Source organism: Hyaena hyaena, unplaced genomic scaffold (genome assembly GCF_003009895.1).
Source record: "Hyaena hyaena isolate Hyena2069 unplaced genomic scaffold, ASM300989v1 scaffold_29, whole genome shotgun sequence".
Taxonomy (NCBI): Eukaryota; Metazoa; Chordata; class Mammalia; order Carnivora; family Hyaenidae; genus Hyaena; species Hyaena hyaena.
The window spans coordinates 2,034,549-2,056,754 of NW_024080661.1; the positions used below are offsets into that span (position 1 = coordinate 2,034,549).

At 42.4% G+C, this 22,206-nt stretch overlaps 1 protein-coding gene across 1 annotated transcript in view; it reads left to right on the forward strand.

Moving 5' to 3' along the window:
• The window catches only part of KPNB1 (karyopherin subunit beta 1), a 28,517-nt gene that overhangs the window by 866 nt on the left and 5,445 nt on the right, over positions 1-22,206 (forward strand). The window contains exons 3-19 of the mRNA XM_039227715.1: positions 1,836-2,018; positions 5,183-5,383; positions 6,384-6,536; positions 8,562-8,621; positions 9,463-9,552; positions 9,903-10,013; positions 10,817-10,918; positions 12,737-12,961; positions 14,063-14,254; positions 15,022-15,152; positions 16,770-16,917; positions 17,234-17,305; positions 18,730-18,874; positions 20,082-20,164; positions 20,866-20,973; positions 21,344-21,487; positions 21,594-21,699. Coding sequence (XP_039083646.1) covers positions 1,836-2,018; positions 5,183-5,383; positions 6,384-6,536; positions 8,562-8,621; positions 9,463-9,552; positions 9,903-10,013; positions 10,817-10,918; positions 12,737-12,961; positions 14,063-14,254; positions 15,022-15,152; positions 16,770-16,917; positions 17,234-17,305; positions 18,730-18,874; positions 20,082-20,164; positions 20,866-20,973; positions 21,344-21,487; positions 21,594-21,699 — 2,254 coding nt within the window. The remainder of the gene's footprint in view (positions 1-1,835; positions 2,019-5,182; positions 5,384-6,383; positions 6,537-8,561; positions 8,622-9,462; positions 9,553-9,902; positions 10,014-10,816; positions 10,919-12,736; positions 12,962-14,062; positions 14,255-15,021; positions 15,153-16,769; positions 16,918-17,233; positions 17,306-18,729; positions 18,875-20,081; positions 20,165-20,865; positions 20,974-21,343; positions 21,488-21,593; positions 21,700-22,206) is intronic.

Sequence of the window (22,206 nt, forward strand, 5' to 3'; positions counted from 1 at the left end):
TGGGGGAGCCGGGCCTAGGGGCCATGTGGAAGATCCGAGCCCAGCTGCCCGCCCTGTTCTGACCGGGGCCGGCTTCTCCTTCCCGTCCCGTCGCCCCTATGATTCTCTCCACCTACTTCCCAGAGTCTACCCTTTCCTCTGTCCCTTGGTTGTGTGCTCATGGCCAGGCCTGGTACCCGAATACCTCCTAACCCATCCCGGCAATGTTGTCGGGTTATTCCTCTATGGGTTGTTTAGTTTGGGGTTCGGAGGGGCTTGGGGTTTGTTTTTTTGTTTTACTTCGATGGGTAGAGACTGAATCTGTGTCCATAGAGCAAGCTGAGGCTCATCCTTGATCGGGCCTGTTTCTAGATGAAATCACAGAGGAAAGTTCCTTATTTTCATATTTTCAAGTTTAAGGGATACAGAAAAAAATGAAGATAAAGGCCATTAGACTGGACCTCGGTATAAAAACATGGGATGGATTGGTTGAAACCACCTCTGTGGCAGTAACGTTTCTCTTTGATGTCCCTCCTACTGGGGGGATGGGGAGCAGGTGGAAAGGTAGACGATACTTGACATTTTTTAAAGGTAATAGAAAATAAGTCTAAATAACAGCGTAACCAAACGTGTCCCTTTGTTGTTTGGGCAAAATATAAGCAAAAAAAGTGACAAGGCTTATTTTATACAAACTACCTTAAATGGCTTTTTCTCCCCCTCTTATGTGCTAGTTTTTACTACTCTTTTTATCCTTAAATTTTTCATAGAAAGGATTTTTTTCCACTAGTCAAGACCAGTAATAGTACTTCCATTTGGGGTATGTTCCTTCTTCTGCTTCTGCTAATTCACAAGAAGTGATTTGTCTTATTCCTAACATTTTCTTTATGAACATTCCTAATATTTTTTAGTGGTATGTAATTAATAAAACCTTTAAGAATTACCTTCTGCTGTGATTGCAGACCTTGGCAGTGGTAAGAAACTGTCTGCTTTTGGTTTTTCCTGTTAACTTTTCCAATCGGACAGAACTTCCTGTAGGGAAGAGGAGTGTGTCTTAAAATTTTTAAACCGAGAGAGTAGCTTAGAGGACCTATGCATTACAGAAGATTGAGTAAGCTTTTCAAAAATGCATTATGTTTAGTGAACAGTTCAAGTCCAAAATGTATAGGAGCCTTTCGGGTGTTAACTGTTGACTCTTAAAGTCATTTTTCTTGGCAAATTTGCCTTGACGTTTTTATCTTTTCAGTTTTCCCGTTTCTAAATATTACCAGATTTTCCAAGTTGTCTTTTTTCATTGTTCCCCTCTTGCTGAGCACTTCAAGCTAAAACAGAGGACTAGCTTTCTAAATCTATGTTTTAGCATTTTAAGTATTTACCTCTGTTATAGATTACCTGAATATGTGAGATCAAAAGCCACCCTGAATATTCTTCTGGGACTAAGATTCTTTTTTAATTTAGACAATTTTACTTTCTACCCTGTCCTAACATATTCATTCGTTTAACAAATATTTCTTGAGTATCCGGCATTGTTACCTAGAAGAATCCTTTGACTACTAGATGGTCAAACTTCTTTTTTTCTGGGAGACCTAATGTGAAGATTTGGGCGCTAAGAATTCTGTCGATAGGAAAATCTGTACTTCCTTGTTAAATGCTAAGGCTGCAGGGAAGATGGGTGACTTCCTTGTGTAATATGTAACATTTTTATAGGAATCTTGAAATAGTATTGTAACATTTTCTGAGGCATGATATGGCCTGAAAAACTTAAGTTTCCCCCAGTGCTTTGGTGCTCCAGAAGCTATCCTTGATTGGTGAAATTCCCGAGAGATAGTTTCATTCACATATGCATCTTCTCTTAATAGCCCACTTTCCTTGTGGAACTGTCCAGAGTGCTGGCAAATCCAGGAAACAGTCAGGTTGCCAGAGTGGCAGCTGGTCTACAAATCAAGAACTCTTTGACATCTAAAGATCCAGATATCAAGGCACAATATCAGCAGAGGTGGCTTGCGATTGATGCTAATGCTCGACGGGAAGTCAAGAATTATGTAAGTAACTTCATCTTCTTTTGGTCCTGTTAGCCCTAGGGAACAAGATACATCCATCCCTTCACCCCTACCCCATCCTCTCCTCCTGAACCCCCTGCAAGAAACACCTTGATCTGTTCAGTCGTTTACGTAGGATAGAGCTGACAGTGTAATAGGTTTCTGAGATCTCTGCTCCACTTGAAGATAAAAATTGTATTTGATTAAAATTTTCTTTCCCAGTTCAGCTTGTCTGTACTTTGCCATCATTTCCCATCAATGAATGCAGTGGAATTTTTTTTCAGAACTAAGGTAAACAGCAGTTTGAGGAACTTGAATTAGATGCCAGAATTTGTAGAATCTGTTAATTGACACAGTATACAAATTGGTGGTTCCTGAACGTGAACTATCAGAATCACTTAGGAATGTATAACAATAGTATATATCCGTGCTTCCTCCAGAGATTCTGTTTCAGACTTAGGCTCTAGTATTTTGTAAATATTCCTGTCTTCCAAAGTGATTTTTTTTTTTTCATAGCCACCCCCTGCTCTTGTAGAATTTCTGCTGTAGGTAATTCTCATTGCTTGGTGATTTAGGCATGGCACAGTGTGGGGTTTAAAGGGGAACTAAGTTGTGTCCTGGGCCTTTCAAGCCCAGAGAATTGGCGAATTAAGAGTATGATATTAATGATGTTTTTCTCTACTTAATAAACAGGACAACTTCCCTTAGAAACATCTGGCTTTTAATCAGGGCATTCAGAGAGTGGACTGATGAGTTTTGAGAAAAGTAGGATGTCCCTTGCATCATGGAGTTCTTGTGTCTTTGTTGTTGAATTAAAATCCATAATTCTAGCTGCAGCAAAAGATTCAGAATATGTGGCCAGATGTCCTCCCCACCCACCCCAGTTAATGAGGTTCTTAGTGGTCTGTCTTACGTGCATGAGGCACTAAAAACGGTAAGTCAAGCCGTTGGTCCTTGGTACTTAGGGGGAAACCAGTGTGGGGGAAATTCCTAAGTGTGTACTCTGAACATGTCATGGTTCTACACATCATAGTTACTGTTTTCTGGCTCTAGGTGTCAGCATTAGGTAACTTTGTGGCCCTGGAGGCAATAACCTCTCTCTCAAGTTAATATACCCGTTCCTCTGACTGTTAATATACCACGAAGGTACTCATGACTGAGAACTAGATTATGAAAGCCAGCTTATTCTGAATCCTTTTTGGAATATGTAGAGCTATTTCTAGCCACATTGGGTCTGCTTATGTAATAACATTTTAATCTTCCCTTCAGTAATTTGATATAAATGAAGCCCATTCATCAGTCACTGGAAATCTTGGTGCGTGTAGCGCCCATTCAGTTTCTCTTCCTTGAATTCTGCAGTAGTAAATGAGAGGAGACCTGATTAGAACGGTAATTGACTCTTTTTTTGGCACATCACTCTTAACACTTCTTAAAATTTGGGTAAGCTTTTGTATATGTGTTGTTGAACCCTTCTGCATGAAAAAAAAAAGAGCGGTTGATGTGGCCTTTATTCCCTTTCATAGCACCTCTGGTAATTAGTACTTTCAGTGTTGATGGCTCTCTTTTTTGAAATGTGGGTCTTGGATGCCGCTGAGAGGTACTTCCTTATTTCTCTTCTTTCTGATAATGAGTATTTTTAGGATTACCCCTAGGTCAAAAAAAAAAAAAGAAAAACCTTTCTGTATTTAGGAGCTGGACATTTGTGGCCCCTAAATCACCTCAAGTAATATTAATTAAGGGTTTTCCAGAAGCAATTTAAAGGAGAAAAGATAAAATTAATGATGGGATTCGGTGCCCTCTGCCCCTGTACCAGGAGATGGTGTGGTATAGGGGGAAAGCACCCTGAACTGGAACTGTTCGTCAGACATGGGTTGATACCTGTTCAGCCCCTGCTGTTTTGGACCGGTCATCTCATCCCTGCTTCCCAGCTCTGTGTCTTTGACATACAGTCTTTGTTAAGACTGTACATACATGCCAGCTCTGGTAACCCTTGAGAGCAGAACCTTCATTTAGAATCCATCAGAACAGTTTGTTATTGGGCAGAGCTGTCGGCAGTGGGGATAGGCAGGGATGATGATATACTGTATGGGGGAAAGATGGGGAGTTCATTATTATTAGCTACAAAGCGGGATACTCAGTGACCTGACCCAGTCAGCAGAGCTGGCCTGAATATCTGGCAGCTAATCTTTGTCCTGTGTTCATGCCAGGAACAGTTAACTGTTTGCCTTTTGAGTGGACTGGTGATTCTTAGTGAGTTCATTGACTGAATTAGCTGATTGTGGTAATGATTAACCCTGGGTCAGTTGTGGCTTCATCCTTTATCTGTACCTGTGCCTTTACCCTTTACATAAATCCTGGTATGATAATCATTTCAAACAAGACCTGTTTAATGAAAAGCAGGTCTCATTTTAATGGGCATATCTAACTAGTACTTGGTATCTCTTGATAGTGGAGAGAAGAGTTCTCTGATTCTTGGGCAAACAAAACAAATCCTTCCAGATTGGAAGTTAAAAGAAGGATTCATTCTTGGGTGTTGGTAATGGCATTAACTTTGTGTCTGCATTTAGTGATGTTCCCTGACCAAGGCTTTTCTATGAAAGTCACCCAGGGTGCTAAATTGTCAGTGACCAGAGGGAAGAGGATTTATTCCACATTTTATGAGTGTGAAGATCTCTTCCCTGAATCAGGCTAGACCGTGATCTACAGTGAATCAGACCCATTTGAATGTCCCAGAGTTAGCCTCATTCTCAAAGCCCACATTTTCTCTCCACAAAACAAGGCTGTGAGCATCCGCCTAGCCCAGAAGGTGAATTTTGTCATCTCTCTTGTCTTCTAATGTCCCCCTTCTGACTGTTGTTTTCTTACATTGCATTGAATGTTGACGTGAGGTGTCTGGCTTTGGAGAATTCCATTTAGAAGTAAGGGGTGGTTGGTTTTGTTTCTAGGCTCTGGGGCAGTGTTGATTATGCAGGTGTTAGTGCTGAGGCTGGTTTTGTTTTTATTTATTGACAGCGGACTATATTGTTTGGGCCTTTTTCTTCTACCTTCACGTGTGGCCGAAAATGCAGACTGGTACAAGAGGTGTGGTGGTAGGCAAAATGTGTTCAAATATCATTAGAAATTGATATCTTTCATCTTATTTTGTGTGTGTGTGTGTGTGTGCACAGGTTTTGCAGACTTTGGGCACAGAAACTTACCGGCCTAGTTCTGCCTCACAATGTGTGGCTGGTATTGCTTGTGCAGAGATCCCAGTGAACCAGTGGCCAGAGCTCATTCCTCAGCTGGTGGCCAATGTCACAAACCCCAACAGCACAGAGCACATGAAAGAGTCAACATTGGAAGCTATTGGTTACATTTGCCAAGATATAGTAAGTACTGCCTTCAGTATCTAACATACATTGCTCTGATACCCTCTGGTTGTCACATGCATGGTATTAGGATTGTCCTTTATTATATGATGGAGAAAACCAAGGTACTACAGAGTGTTTTTGCAGGTAGCACTGCTTTTTATAATCTAGAATTCTATATTTGGATAGCTAGTCTATCCTCATGTTGCTAATCATGCCCTAAAGTAAAGAGACTTGAGGATCGCAAACTAAAGACTAGAAATCTGTATGCTTGGAGAGGCTTGGAGAGGCATAGAGTCTAGACTCTTCAGAGAGGATATTCTCGGTCTTGGAACATCCCTGACCTGGATCCTTTTCCCAAGATCCTCTGTATACTATGGACACTGTGTTATTTTTCATTTATTTTATTTTTTTTTACAGAAACAGTTTGCCAACCCTTGATGTAGTTGGCTAAGTCGCCGCCCCCCCCCCCCCCCCCCCCCCCCCCCAGCATAGGCACAGCATAGTTTGTGAAATGCAGCCCTCCTGGGACTCTGACTGCTGCCGAGGTTACCCCCCCGGGTATCTGTTTTCATATACAGACTGGATGAGGCAAAGACGTCCACAGCACTTTACCTGGATTTAGACTGCCTAGATGGCATGCCCAGGTGTTGATCCTTGGTCCTCAGAAGCTTTACTTCAGTCGGTACAGACAGACTCAAAAAACCACCAGACTGCTATTTCCCTTTGCACAGAAGGGGGGAAGAAAAAGTCAGCATTACCTCCTGCCCAGAGCCATGCTAAGAAATCAGATGAAGTTGATGAGTTTACCCTTGTTTCAGTTTGATTTTGGACTACTAGACCTTGGGATATCTTGAGGTGATTTGGATTTTGGATATTTTGAGGGATTTCTGCATGGAGATGGGTGGAAAGAGATCAGAGAAAAGTCCTGATACTCACTCGAGTGATTTCACAGTTAAAAGGACTGCTGATTAGTCATGAGCTCATTATTTTACTCCCTGCACTTCTCTGCTTGTTTCAGGACCCAGAGCAGCTACAGGATAAATCCAATGAGATTCTGACTGCCATAATCCAGGGGATGAGGAAAGAAGAGCCCAGTAATAATGTGAAGCTGGCGGCTACTAATGCACTCCTGAACTCACTGGAGTTCACCAAAGCAAACTTTGATAAAGAGGTGAGTCTCTTTTGACAAAAAGGTATGGGTTCAGAAGGTGAGAAGTAAGAGTAAAATGAGAGTTGTTTTTTTGTTTTGGGGAGTTTGTTTTGTTTCGTTTCGTTTCGTTTTAGGTTTGTGATTTAGAAAATACTACTAGGTGTACTCCTTTCCATTCATGATTTGTGTTATGTGAGAAATGGTCATGGAGTAGGTGTTTGCCTTTTCTCATGAGGCTTTTGGGGTAAATGTGATCTGAAGTGTTTCTGACCGAAGGTTTTTCTTTTTGCAGATCAAAATGTGGATATGCTCTGAGATTTTAAAAATAATATAGAAGTTGTAGAGCTTACTTTAAGTAAGGGTGGGGGGGGCACCTGGGTGGGTCAGTGAGTTGAACATCTGACTTTTAATTTTGTCTCTGGTGATCCCAGGGTCGTGGGATAGAGCCCCATGGCAGCTCTGTGCTGAGCATGGAGCCTCCTTAAAATTCTCTTACTCTCTTTTTTTCTAAAGAAAGCAAGGGGGTGGGGGACAACTGGCTGTTAAAGCACGTAACTCTTGACCTTGAGATCATGTGCTTGAGCCCCATGTTGGACATAGAGTGTACTTGAAAAAAATTATAGGGACGCCTGACTGGCTCAATCGGTTAAGTGTCTGACTTCCGCTAAGGTCATGATCTCCCGATTCATAAGTTTGAGCCCCACGTCAGGCTCTGTGCTGACAGTTCAGAGCCTGGAGCCTATTTCAGATTGTGTCTCTCTCTCTCTTTCTGCCCCTACCCTACTCATTCTCTGTCTCTCTTAAAAATAAAATAAACATTAAAAATTAAAAATATAATTATAGAAGTTGAACTATTTCATACCTCCTTAGAAGGGTGCTTTTGAAAATTAATACATAAAGAAAGTTTTTATCTTGCCTGAAAGTATTTTCCCATATTATTTAAGTTGTTAAAATAGACAATGATGTAACATTTATATTTTAGCCATTTTTAAGTGTACAATCCAGTCATGTTAAATATATTCCCGTTGTTCTGCAGCCAGTCTCCAGAACTTTTTCGTCTTGCAAAACTGAAACTATATGCGTTAAATAACTCTGTTTTCCCCTTCCCAGGCCCTGGCAACCACTCTTACTTTCTGTTTCTATGAATTTGATTAGATACCTTATTTAAGTGTAATCAGTCATACAGTATTTGATTGGCCTTTTTGTGACTGGCTTATTTCATTTAGCACAATGTCTTGGGTTCATACATGCTGTAGCATGTGTCGGAATTTCCTTTTTCAGGCTGAGTAATGTTCTGTTGTGGGTGTATATCATGTTTTGTTTATTCATCTGTCAGTGGACTTTTGGGTCGCTTCCTTTCATCTTCTGGATGTTGTGAATGCTGCTGGTCTTTGAGGCCCTAGTTTCAGTTCTTTGGGATATATACTTCAGTTCTTTGGGAATTGCTGGATTATATGATCTGGAAGTGTTTCCGTATATATGTTTATTGATACTTTAGCTGGGCTTGTTGCCATTTCTTGGTCTTGTGGACAAAGCAGGGAGGTTCCTTTCACGTTTCAGAAGACTTAGCATAGTAGAGAGAAGTTCATGGCTCTGTTCTCTGGTGTCATACCACATTTGATGGGGATTTGCCACCTCAGAAAACAAATTTGTCTCTGAAGTAAAGCAGATGTTTTTGATTTCTCAAATCTTAAATATAAAGCAGTGGATTTTCCTAATGTAGGGATTTTTTCTTAACCATTTTTGTTTAAACTCTGTGACCTACATTTTCCTATCTACTTCCTCCTTTGAGTCTTGTTAGTGAAGATCATATGGGGGATTAAAAGGTTAGGGACCTCTTTAGAAGGCAGGTCACATAATAGACCCTGGGGGCAAACTCTTATATAGCTTTCATAGTGCCATTCCTATGTCAGGGAGAAGCTGCTTGATTGGTTCAGGGTTATGGGATCCCAGAGGGAGTGCTAGGCTTTCCCTGAAGCAGGTAGTCTAGACTCTGCATATATGTGGTGTGTACTCTTACTCTCTTTATTTCTATTCTTCCTACAGTCCGAGAGGCACTTTATTATGCAGGTGGTCTGTGAAGCCACACAGTGTCCGGATACAAGGGTAAGTATGAGGTCAGAATTTTAAAAAAATCTGTCTTCTGTCTTTCCTAGGAAATGCCATCTCTAGCATAGTAGTTTGAAGCGTTGGGGATCAGGGGCACCTGGGTGGCTCACCTGGTTAAGCGTCTGACCCTTAGTTTCAGCTCAGGTCATGATCTCACGGGTTGTGAGTTTGAGTCCTGTGTCAGGCTCTGTGCTCACGGCATGGACCCTGCTGGGGATTCTCTCTCTGCCCCTCCCCTGCTTGTACTCTCTCTCTCCCTCTCAAAATAAATGAATAAGCATTAAAAAGTAAAAAATAAATGTTTGGGAATCAGGTGATTTCAGAAATAAGGTTTGGCTAGCATCTAACATTGTTCTTAGTAAAAGAAGAAAAAACAGGACTTGGAAAGTTAATGTAATGCAAGCTGCTGTGGTCTTATAAAAGGTTTAAGGACGAAATGTTCTTTGATCAACATTGCTACTTGATTGCTGTAATTACACAAGTGATTGTTTTTTATTGTAACCATTGAAACAGCTTTGCTATTGCTGTAACCTAAACCTTGACCCTGGAAACAGGTGGGAGTAACATCCAGTCTGAGTGGCATTTGTGAGTTTAGTCTTACCATAGGTTCAACAGGCACCTTTAAAGTAAAAAAAGGAAGGAAAGAAGGAAAGAAACATAAACAGGGATAGTGAAAAAAAATAAAGGGAAGAGATTGAGTTTTGGGAAATGATGACATTACCCAGATGTACCTCAACTGACCCTATAGGTTACTGTCCCATTTGTGTGAAGTAGTTACATGTCTTTGTCAGACTACTTTGTTAAACTAAATAGCAAAGTAATCTTTTCTTTCTAAAAGGTACGAGTGGCTGCCTTACAGAATCTGGTAAAGATAATGTCCTTGTATTATCAGTACATGGAGACATATATGGGTCCCGCTCTTTTTGCTGTAAGTATTTCTGTTTTGCGTATTTGAGCATGTAGCTAGTTGTGAAGCCCATTGTTCTTGCAGTCTTGTCATTTCTGTAATTTTTTTACTTAATGTTATGAAATCAAAATTCCTGGAGTCCTGAGTATTAATGTTTGCGCTCATCACTAATGTGCTAAGAAGACTTGTACTATCTTTTGCTGGTAAAGAGTGTAGTTTTAAAATCAGTTTCCTGTTTCTGCCGTTCCTTTCAGACCTGCATTCATAAATCTACATTTTTGACACTTGAATGTCTGTGGTTAAAAGTGGGGGTCTAACTTGAACTAGCACTTACTTGGGATCTGCGGTGTCTTTTTTTTTTTTCTTTTAAGATCACAATTGAAGCAATGAAAAGTGACATTGATGAGGTAGCCCTACAGGGGATAGAATTCTGGTCCAATGTGTGTGATGAGGAAATGGACTTGGCCATTGAGGCTTCTGAGGTGAGCCTGGGAGAAAGTCGGTGCCGGGGGAGAGAGCTGTTTCTCCAACTCATCTTTGGGACATAGCTCCTTTGTAGGCATTAGTCTCCTCTGGGAAGGCCTTATTTTGTGACTGGGCTTAGAGGGTGTCTCCATTTATAGAGATTTTCTTTCTCTGCCAGCCAGAGATTCTTAGGAGGGAGACAGACCCTTAATGAGGTGTGTCAGGCTTTACCAGTCAGCCAGGTATGATTTATTATAAATGTTGATATTAGTACCGTGAACACAAGGGGGCAGCAGGCAGTCACCATTTAATGAGGTGATGTCTGACGCTGAATTATTTCCTTTTGGAAGTCCTCATGCAAGCACGGGAGGCATAATTGATAGTTTACTAACTCTGGTGAAGGAATTTGATCTAGACGGAGGGGCTAGTTCTGCACTTGGCCATTTTTGAACTCAAGCTTTGTTTCCAGCCTTCCTTGTCTTGCACACCAAGAAGCAGTTTTATTTTTGGCATCATTACGTAAACTAAGTACATCTTTTGGTCCAAAGGTTAGTTAGATGACATCTTGTTAATACGAATTGAGCTTGTGATAAAGGAATGTAGTTCTTAAGATTGCCTTGGTCCTTTAAGGTAGATTTATACGTATGGCCTAAAAGAATCCCATTGATGTAGACCAAAAAGTGAGCACCTCCAGAGATCACAGTGAATGTTACATTTGCTAGGTGTATTTCTGTACAGACCCCTGGGCAGCTGCTCTTGTGTGCCTCTAGTATCCGCCTGTTTGCCGCTGTCCAGAATTCGCTTTTATGTTTTTCCTCAGGCAGCTGAACAAGGACGACCTCCTGAGCACACCAGCAAGTTTTATGCCAAGGGAGCACTCCAGTACCTGGTTCCCATCCTCACACAGACACTAACCAAACAGGTGAGTTACCTCGCCGACCTAGCCAGGGAAGCCAGAAACCTTGTTGAGGATTAGTTTGCTGCGGAACAGTTTCCACAAGGGAACTCGGCCCCACTTTAGCCGGTTGGTATTCTGTTATACTTGACTCAGGAGCGGCTAAACGAATCTCTAAGATCCTCTGGACTCTTGAGTTGTTGATGAAGGAGAACTGGGTCTGAACACTTCGGTCTTGATGGCGAACGAGCTACATCCGCTGCTCTGATTTGAATGCTACCTTGTCCATAAGAATGCAGGGTAACCACGCTGTGAAAGTTGCAGTACAGGTTAGCGAGAGAGATGTGCTCATTTAGGCCACTATAAATATCTGCTACTATCTGGATTGTTTTCATGAGTTCACAGTATGTATGTTTACTTTTAAAATGCTGGTGAGGTTGGATAAGAATTACTCAGATCCCAATGAAGGACTCCAACCCATGGAAGAAATTTCCAATCCTTCATGATCGTTAACATCCATAAGATTCAGGACAAAGTAAAAGTGATGACTTCATAAAGATAGATATAATGTATAAACATAGAAGCTTATTTTATAAGAAGTACATTTTGGTTGGCATTGTTCCCTTTAATTTCAGGCATGACAGTTTTTCTTGGTATGGTGTTTGGAAGGATTCTGTATCTCCTCTCTCCTGACACATGTAAAATATTGCCAGAGGGCTAGGAGTGCTCTGAGGAAACATTGCTGTCCCTTTGAGCACTGCAGAATTTCCTTGTACACAGAGAAGTTATTTGGTTTTAGGGAAGTACATGACTTTGAATACAACAATCTCGAAAGATAAGTAGAGATGTATTTGGTTTGAAGTGCACTGGGAGCTCTCTCAAATTTTCATCTCCTCTTTCAGTTTTAACAGTCACTTTTTACGTTGTGACCTTAGTGTCTTCGCTTTTGTATATTTTTGTTGTGCTTTTTGCATCTGGGAACAAATAATTCTTTAGGTACGTAAAATTCTAAAGGTGCCTAAGGTAGCCTACTTTAAATTGATTATGTGGCGTGAATAGCCACAATAAGGAAGCTAGACGTTGAATTCTAGTTTCCGGAGAAATCCGAGTGGAATCTTGGTTTTGACTTTGGTTTTGGTTTAACTTTTCATTGAACTATAGTAATTATTAGCACACCAGAAGCCGCCTCACGGCTTCCTTTACCTCTTCCTACTCATTCCCTCCCTCATCTTTACCATCATAGATTAATTTGGGTTGATTTGGGGCTTTACTTAACTAGAATCATATGGTGTATACTCTTGCTCTGCCTTTCGCTTCAGTTCCATCCTTGTTGCATGTAGTGGAAGTGTGTCCGTGTCCTTGTATAGTACTAAGTGGGACTTCCTTCCATCTGCATCTTATTTAATTAACAAAGGCTATGCTTTGATGAACCTTTACGGAAGAGATTAAAATATAAAGGTTTCTATGGGGTGGCTCAGTCTGTTGAGTGTCCAACTCTTGATTTTGGCTCGGGTCATAATCTCCTGGTTTGTGAGATCGAGCTCTGCATTGGGCTCCACGCTGATAGCACGGAGCCTGTTTGGGATTCTTGCTCTCTCTGTTCCTCCCCTGCTCTCATGCATGTGCGCTCGCTCTTGCTCAAAATTAATAAATTTTAGTATTTTTTATATATATATATATGGGTGTATATATACAAGTCTTATATTTTATTTACGCCCCCAAAACTTAAGTTCCAACGACATTTGGGAGTAGCCAGAAGATCTTTGGAGTTAGTGAAACTTTTTTTTTTGAGTTGAAGTGATTCTTTGAACGAAAACAGAACTAGTGCCACATTCTCATCATCAGGACGAAAATGATGACGATGACGACTGGAACCCCTGCAAAGCAGCAGGTGTGTGTCTTATGCTTCTGGCTACCTGCTGTGAAGATGACATCGTCCCACACGTCCTCCCCTTCATTAAAGAACACATCAAGAACCCTGACTGGCGGTACCGTGATGCAGCAGTAATGGCTTTTGGCTGTATCTTGGAAGGACCAGAGCCCAATCAGCTCAAACCACTAGTTATACAGGTGAGGCTGGGGGCTTTTCCGTGGGATATTTATTGTTCGAGCTTTTTACTCAAAAGCATGCCTTTATTTTAAAAACAAACTGAAGCGTCCGACTTCAGCTCAGATCATGATCTCACAGTTGGTGGGTTCAAACCCCATGTCGGGCTCTGTGCTGACGGCTAGCTCAGAGCCTGGAGCCTGCTTCAGATTCTGTGTCTCCCTCTCTCTCTGATCATCCCCTGCTCGCTCGCTCGCTCTCTCTCTCACACACAAATAAATAAAACATTAAAAAATTTTTTTCAGAACAAACTATACGTGCTCCTCCACAAAGGTTATTTCTGGATTGTCAACAAAACTCAGGACTTGAGAAAATGCAGGAAAAGTCTCCTTTACTCCCATTACTGAAGGAATAGCATTCTTAACTCTTAGTGTTGAGCTGTGTAGCTGTCTTCTGTGTGCACATACGCAGGTGTAACAGGATGGACGTCTTCCCGTGCAGCACTCTTAGGACTTGTGTTTTCACTTACTGCTGTATCATAAACGTCCCCATAATTTTTATGTGAAGATTCTGTCCTGAGGACAAAATGATACCTGTGTAATGAAAAGTCTTGTAGAACTAGTGTGTTTTACTATCACACGTGATCCGAGAGTCCATTGGAATTGAGTGTAGTGCCTGTGGTACTCGGCCTGTCCCAGTGGAGCCAGCTGCATGGAGGTGCACCACCTAAGTGATTTTAGTGGAAGTCTGCTGGACGCTTTTTCCTGCTAGACGTTTAGTGAAACTCTCTGCTGGGATTTGGTAAAGAGAGGACTGTTTCACTTCTCCTTTTAATTTTATTATACTGTTCAATATAGGACAGACATATCTTTTAAAATGACAGATGGTCTCTGTGCTTTGGGTTAAAACCCAAAGCCATCAGGGGGCCACTGGGTAGCTCTGTCAGAAGACCGTGCAACTCTCGGTCTTGAGTTGGGAGTTTGAGCTCTATATTGGGTGTACAGATTACTAAAAAAAAATTTTTTAAAGAAAAATCCCAACCGTCAGCATTTTCTCCTCTGAGGTATCAGTCAACATGAATCTTGATCTTTGTTTTGCTCTGCTAATAATGGCTGTGTTTGCAGGCTATGCCCACCCTAATAGAATTAATGAAAGACCCCAGTGTGGTTGTTCGAGATACAACTGCGTGGACTGTGGGCCGAATTTGTGAGCTGCTCCCTGAAGCTGCCATCAATGATGTCTACTTGACCCCGCTGCTGCAGTGTCTGATTGAGGGCCTCAGTGCTGAGCCCAGAGTGGCCTCAAATGTGTGCTGGGTAAGGCTTTTCCTTCCACTGAGCTATGGAGCTGGGCTGAGCCACTGGCAGGGAGGTGGGAGGTGTGGGGGAGAGATGGGTCTACCTCACTGGAGGGCCTTTTCTGAATAGCATCTCCTTCCTCATTTAAAATCTGGGGGATGCCAATTGCATGAGCCAGTGGGAGCTGTTGACTCATGGTGACTGGTTCCCAAACCATTTAGAACAGTCATGCTAACCCGGTGGGAAAACTGTCTGGACCTGGTTTTCTTTCTTCAGTTGCTTGGGGACAAGAAATTTTTGATTAAGGTAAAGAGTTGCAAGCTATAAAAAGTACCATTGCTGGGAAGGGGGCAAAAGTAGGCGGCCCAAGTGCTGAGTCAGTGCAGGCTGAAGGTATTTCATTAGGGACCTTTGGGGGCGTGGGGGAGGAAGTTCAGATGAGGAAGGAGTGGGGCTAAAAGCCTTTCTGTAAGTGGAAAAAGAAATGACGTAGTGGCAGGTATTTGTGGTAGATGAAAGGACACTGCTACGGAGAGAGGTTGGAGTGGGACAAATGACATAAATAGATAAATACATGAGTAAATATTTAGTTTTAAGGATACCTCTTGTTAAGTGATCATCTTGAGGACCTTGACAGGAAAAGCTGAGAGGATTCACTGGCATTGAGTGATTGATTCTTAGGTCGTTTGGAAAGGAACCCCCACCCATGGCGTGTTAAAGAAAAAGGAGGTTATCCTGGGGAGGGGTTCTTTTCAGGACTAATATTAACTGTGTCTCTGTTGAAGGCTTTCTCCAGTCTGGCTGAAGCTGCTTATGAAGCTGCAGATGTGGCTGATGATCAGGAAGAACCAGCTACCTATTGCCTCTCTTCTTCTTTTGAACTCATAGTTCAGAAGCTCCTGGAGACCACAGACAGGTGACTGACCGCACCCAGAAGCGGGTGTATCTTTGCATCCAGCTCCTTTTGCCTTGTGTAGGGGGGCATCTGTCTAACCTAATCATAGGAACAGAAAGCATTAAGAGAATCTTATGGGACACTGTTTAAATAAGAAAGGGACACATGGCTGGCTCAGTCAGAGCATGCAACCCTTGATTTCAGGGTCATAGTTTGAGCCCCATGTTGGGGCTTTGAAAAAAAAAAAAATAAGAAAATACCTGAGTGCCTGGGTGGCTCAGTTGGTTCAGTGCCCAACTTCGGCTTAGGTCATGATCTCACGGTTCATGGGTTTGAGCCCCATGATGGGCTCTGTGCTGACTGCCAGCTCAGAGCCTGGAGCCTGCCTCGGAGTCTGTGTCTCCCTCTCTCTACCCCTCCCCCACTTGTGCTCTGTCTCTTTCTCTCAAGAATAAATAACAGTTAAAAAATTTTTTTTAATGTTAAAAAGTAAAGATTTATTTTTAAGTAATTTCTACACCCATTGTGCAGCTCGAATTTACAAACCCAAGAACAAGAGTCACATGCACCACCAACTGAGCCAGTCAGGCACCCGTGAAATGTAGTTTTATGGGGCTAGAAGTTGGAATAACCTTTCATTTTGGTTGTATGAGCTCTACCTAAAGCCATGCTTAAAAGGAACCATTAGGAAGAAGCTGGGTTTGTTTTATTTATTTATTTATTATTATTTTTTTTTTACTGTTTTATTTATTTCTGAGAGAGAGACAGCATGAGCAGGGTAGGGTCAGAGAGAGAGAGAGAGACACAGAATCTGAAACAGGCTCCAGGCTCTGAGCTAGCTGTCAGCACAGAGCCCGACGCGGGGCTTGAACCCAGGAGCCACAAGATCATGATCTGAGCCGATCATGGCTCAATCAACTGAGCCACCCAGGCACACACACACCCTTTTTTTTTTAATGCTTATGTTTGAGAGAGAGCAGCAGAGGGACAGAGAGAGAGGGAGACACAGACTCTGAACCAGGCTTTAAGCTGTCAGCGTAGACAGCACAGTTCACAGGGCTCAAACTCACGAGCCATGAGATCATGATCTGAGCCAAAGTCGGACACTTAACTGCCTGAGCCACCCAGGCACCCTTCAGCATTTTAAACTAATTTCTTTCCCTATAATTTTAGCCCCTTCCCAAAGAGCCATTCTAAAGTTTAAGTAGGCCTGGAGACCCATAACGAAGATAGCCATTGGCTTCACAGTTGAAAATTTGTGTCCTGGTTGTATTGTGTTGTCAAACTCAAACCACGTTTGCAACCATATCACTTTCTAAGATCCTCCTTTTCTTTTTTTCTTTTTTAAACGTTTATTTATTTTTGAGAGAAAGTGTGTGAGCAGGAGACGGGCAGAGAGAGAGGGAAACACAAAATCCAAAGACAGGCTCCAGGCTCTGAGCTGTCAGCACAGAGCCCGACGCAGGGCTCAAACTCAAAAACTGGGAGATCATGACCTGAGCTGAAATCAGATGCTTAACTGACTGAGTCCCCCAGGTGCCCCATAGGATCCTTAGTTTCTTTGCAACAAGGTCTGTGTCATTAACAACTCTCTTCTTTCTCAGGTGAGACTTTAACGTTGTTGTGTGTTCCTTGCAGACCTGATGGACACCAGAACAACCTGAGGAGTTCTGCATATGAATCTCTGATGGAAATTGTGAAAAACAGTGCCAAGGATTGTTACCCTGCAGTGCAGAAGACAACTCTGGTTATCATGGAGCGACTGCAGCAGGTGCTCCAGATGGAGGTGAGACTGGGCTTTCCGGCGTGGTAGGAGGTGGGGCATGGTCTCTCTTCTTGGTGTTTATATTTACGTGTAAATCTGTATTTTCTCAGAGAGGTGTAAGGCTTTCACAAATTGCTCCATTAAGTGCATTGCTCATCCCAGTTTATGTGCACGCATCACACCGTATACATATGTTAAGTTTGTTTATTTCCTACATTAGCCTTAGCAGAGATTATTTAATGGTTGACAAACCCAGCAAAAATGGAAGCATTGAGGAAGTTCAGGGCTCTTTTAGAAGGTGTTTATTCAGAGTATGATGATCTTCTTTTCTTTGTAGTCCCATATCCAAAGCACATCGGATAGGATCCAGTTCAATGACCTCCAGTCTTTGCTCTGCGCAACTCTTCAGGTACAGTGGTGTTCTGTCACTTACCAGTTCTCAGGCTGATCAGAAAGTGTTCTCGAGGGGCGCCTGGGTGGCTCAGTCGGTTAAGCGTCCAACTTCGGCTCAGGTCTTGATCTCACGGTTCATGGGTTCCAGCCCCACGTCGGGCTCTGTGCTGACAGCTGGCTCAGAGCCTGGAGCCTGCTTCAGATTCTGTATCTCCCTCTCTCTCTCTGACCCTCCCCTGCTCATGCTGTCTCTCTCTCTCAGAAATAAATAAAACATTAAAAAAATAATTTAAAAAAAAGTGTTCTCGAAAGCCTTTATCTGTGGTTGATTGAGAGAGTTTTCCCTATTCTGTCCATAAAGGCAGAATTTGTCTTTTGCCCAGTTTAGGGAAGGAAACTACTGGTTTTATGATGGTCCTCCCAGCTGTATAGCTATGTTGTGTTGGCAGCTTGCAGTCTTTGGATTTTATTGGGTTGTCCAAGTGTAGCCCAGCCAGATTTGGTCCCCAGCTATGGTTCACTCGGCTAGAAAATGTAGCCTTGAGTTTTTCTACCATCTTTTGAAACAAAAGTTCCTATGGGAAGCTTTATTATAATCTATGTCTTAGAACCTGTTATTCAGAGTAGTCTTTTGAGGGGAGACCAGGAATCCGAAAATCAAACGTCACTCATTCATGACTGGACTCCTGGAGTGGCTGAAGTGCTATTCCCTTTTTTAACCAAAGATCAGGAAAACCTTGGAAATTGTCTAATGCTTACTTACATAGGTACTAGGTTTTAGTATGAGTGAGGCTAACTAGGTCATCTTCCCTGTGAACTCCCTTTTCTTTCATAGCCAAACTTAACTTTTTTTTTTAAGCTTGACTGTTAAGGTCTTTCCTTAGATCTGGTAAATATAGGAATGATCTGGTAACATTAGTTGAAACAAATTAAAGGCTAAGGAGTGAGGTTTGAGGAATATTGAATTAGGATAATTCACTTGGCTTTATTTTTTCAAAGCTATTTCTTTGCCAGCATCTGTAAATAGGTTAGAATATAGGAAGAATTGTTTTATGAGTAGAAACTATAATACAACCTATTGTTTTTTAAAGCTCAAATAAATTCAGCTGCCATTCCAGGAAGATTGGAATGTGGGGTCTGCTGATGGTTTTATCAGACAATGAATGACCTGGAGAAGAGATGACTTTATGTACCATGGAAGATCATCTCGTGTTCATTCTGAACTGGGAAGTAGAAGGGATATTAAAATGCATGTTTTGTTGCAGGTGATTTACACTGTGAAAGCTTTTGATTATAAAAAGTATATTTGGTTTTTCCAAAAAAAAAAAAGTCAAGGGAGTTAATGGATTTTTTTTCTTTTTTTTAGAAAGGTATGTATAGGGTTCTGATTGGAGGCTTTAGAATCAACAGATCCTGAACTCTTTCTTGTTCATTTCACAGAATGTTCTCCGGAAAGTGCAACATCAAGATGCTTTGCAGATCTCTGATGTGGTCATGGCCTCCCTATTAAGGATGTTCCAAAGCACAGCTGGGTCTGGGGGAGTGCAAGAAGATGCCCTGATGGCAGTTAGCACCCTGGTGGAAGGTCAGTGAGCCAAAATTGGGCAAGGAGCGTCTTTAGGGCATGGGAGTTTCAAAGGCCAGGGGGGATTTTTGACCACAGAGAGCATGGTCATGTCTTCTCATTTACTGGGGCATGACTTGAGTGCAGAGTTGGGTTAAACATAAGTATGAATTTGTACATACCTGCTTTGCCACTTTCATTCAAATAAATAGGCCAGTTTGCAGCTCAGATTGGCAGTGTTTTGGGGGGAAAACTGTTATCGCCTACCCCATATATGTCAGGTTCCTTTTTCCCCTAAAAGTCTACTTGCTTTATTGAGGTTTGGCTCCTTTCAAGGAAGGAGGAAAGAAAGGTTTCTGTTTTCTTTGCTGGAACTTGCTACCTTCTGGTTCAAGTTGTAATGCTTCAGACTCCAGGTTGACACATCATGGTCCTTTGTATGGGATGGAATGAAACATCGAGAGCTCTAGGAATTAATTGGTTTTCTGGTTGTTCTATGTCTGACTATACAAAATTGCTTTGGAGGAGTCATGTCTGCTTCAGACTCTTTGAAGGGCAGTTTAAAAGCACAGTAAAGAGCACTTCAGAAACCTGAAATGCTTCTTCAGGGATGGCCTGTAAGGTGTATTACCAAGACCATTACCTGAGGACTACTTCTCTGAGGACCAGACCTATTTCCAGCTTAAGGAGCATATGTTCAACTGATCTGGCCCCATGTAACTGCCCTGACGGGACACGGCAGTTCATTATGACTCCTGGAGTGGTGAATTCAGAAAGAAGCCCAGTTGGCTTTCCCTGACTGGCTTGTTAAATAAGTCCTTGATGGAGTTGCCCAGGGACGGACTCTGTCTTAAAGCTGGCTGCCAGAGAAGATGTGTTACAACCCGACGAAGAGGTGGCCAAGAGTTAGTATTGTTGGCTCATCCAACTCAAAATTTACCCTGACATTCCTTGGAAAAAAAACCATTTGAATTTCTTTCAGCCAAAGTGAAAAATCCCACTCCGTGGAGATTTGGCATTATCTTCAGGGCATAAGAGTTAGGCTCTTGCAGCACTTAGGAAGTGGGCTTGTTGGAGACACCCTTAATGTCTTCATGGGAGAATTGGTAATTATTGCATGCTCCACCCAACCTGTTGTGTGGAGTGAATATGTTTTGGGAGAGCTGGAGTGGTTATTTTTGCTCACTTCTGTGATATCCTTTGGTGCTAACAGTTTGCTTCTTTGCAGTCTTGGGTGGTGAATTCCTAAAGTACATGGAGGCCTTTAAACCCTTCCTGGGCATTGGATTGAAAAATTATGCTGAGTACCAGGTAGTCTATGCTTTTCGGTAGAATACATTTATATTCTCATTTATACCGGACAGTCATGGTGGTACAAATCCAGGCAGTCTCAGTGCCTTGTCCCTGGGTGCAAAGCTACCCTATTCTGTTGCCCTGAGTGTGTGAACTAGAAGTAGTCCATGAAAAAAACCAGGATGTTAGATGTACCAGCACAGCGCCCTAAGAGCAGGGCTTATTCCTTCTCTTTCTTAACCACCTGGCTCTTGTCACCATCATTCCTGGGGAATATTGTCATTTCTGTCATTTCTTAATGATAACCTTGGGTGTCTTAGTTCTTTTCCTGCCGTACTGGTTGTTAAAATGAGCAAATCTCTGAGAAGTAGAATGTTTTCTTTGTCCACTCTAGGCTCAGGTGATAAAGGAGCAGCAGCTAAGTAAAAATAATGCCTTATTGAGGTGCCCGGGTGGCTCAGGTCGGTTAAGCATCCGACTTCGGCTCAGGTCATGATCTCGCAGTTTGTGAGTTCAAGCCCCGTGTCAGGCTCTGTTGCTGACAGCTCAGAGCCTGGAGCCTGCTTCCGATTCTGTGTCTTCCCCACTCTCTGCTCCTCCCCTGCCCATGCTCTGTCTCTCGATAGTAAACATTTAAAAATTTTTAAAAAATAATAATAATGCCTTACCCTGCAGTTGGCCTTTTCTGTTTGGGAGATCATTTCCTGGATTCTTTGCAGGTTTGTTTGGCAGCTGTGGGCTTAGTGGGAGACTTATGCCGCGCCCTGCAGTCCAACATCTTACCTTTCTGTGACGAGGTGATGCAGCTCCTCCTGGAGAACCTGGGGGTGAGTGTCCACACGCACAAGCCAGTCTACTAGGATCTGAAGAAATTGTCAATTGGAAACATGATTAAAAACTTAGTGAGAGGGAGCTCTAAGTTGCCAGAAGATTACCTGTAGATGTAGGAAGAAAGGAATTGTTCCTTTTCACAAAGTCATTATGTAAAGTAAGGTTGTAAAGTTAAAGGAATGCATGCTCGCTACATGGAACGGAGGGTGCAGGGAAGCCAGTGAAGAATATACATAATCCCTCTTTTCAGAGAGAACCCTTGTTAATTGTGGTCTGTACACAGCAAGTTAGTAGTTGTTTGTTACAACCTTTGGATGGAACATGTTTTGACTTTTATTAATTTGCTTTTCTCTCTTTTTTTGTCAGAACGAAAATGTCCACAGGTCTGTGAAGCCACAGATTCTGTCCGTGTTTGGTGATATTGCGCTTGCTATTGGTGGAGAGTTTAAAAAATATCTAGAGGTCGTCTTGAATACTCTTCAGCAGGCTTCCCAAGCCCAGGTGGACAAGGTACGCTTAAAGCTGTCTTTAAGTCCAGCCCTGACTGGATGAGAGGGGTTTTTGACAGCCCTACAACCAAAGCTTTGAATCATGGACATTGTTTTGTCTCTTACAGTCGGACTATGACATGGTGGATTATCTGAATGAGCTGCGGGAAGGCTGCTTGGAAGCCTATACTGGAATTGTCCAGGGACTGAAGGGAGATCAGGAGAACGTGCACCGTTGAGTATACAGCCCAGTTGACTTAGTCCAGAGTTCACTTAGCCAAAGGGGCGATGCCTCTAGTTCTGTCGCTTGTGGACTTAAAGGAAGGGGAGAAGGAACAGTGCCCTGATGAAAAGAGTTGCTTTTGGGGAGAGAATATTTCTGTTCCTCTTTATCTGCTGCCAGGTCTTCCCTTCCATGAGCATTGTAAGGGATGGGATCCTGCGAGGCTCTGGTGCTGGTCAGCGTCTACACCAGCCCTGAGTGGCAGTTGTGAGCACATCCACACCCCCAGTGTGATTGAATTAAAGGACTGGGAGATCAGATTTCCTCTGGCACCTGATGTTTCTGTTACTGATCGGGGAAATATTCGTCCTTTACCTCTTTGATACCACAGGCTTAGAGGAAAGGCTCCATTTGTTCCTTCTCTATTATTTCTGCTTGTAACAAAGGGACTATCTGCCTCTTGTATCGATGTGAAAAATGACATCTTAATTTCAGAAAATAGTTCGGTGTGACCATGT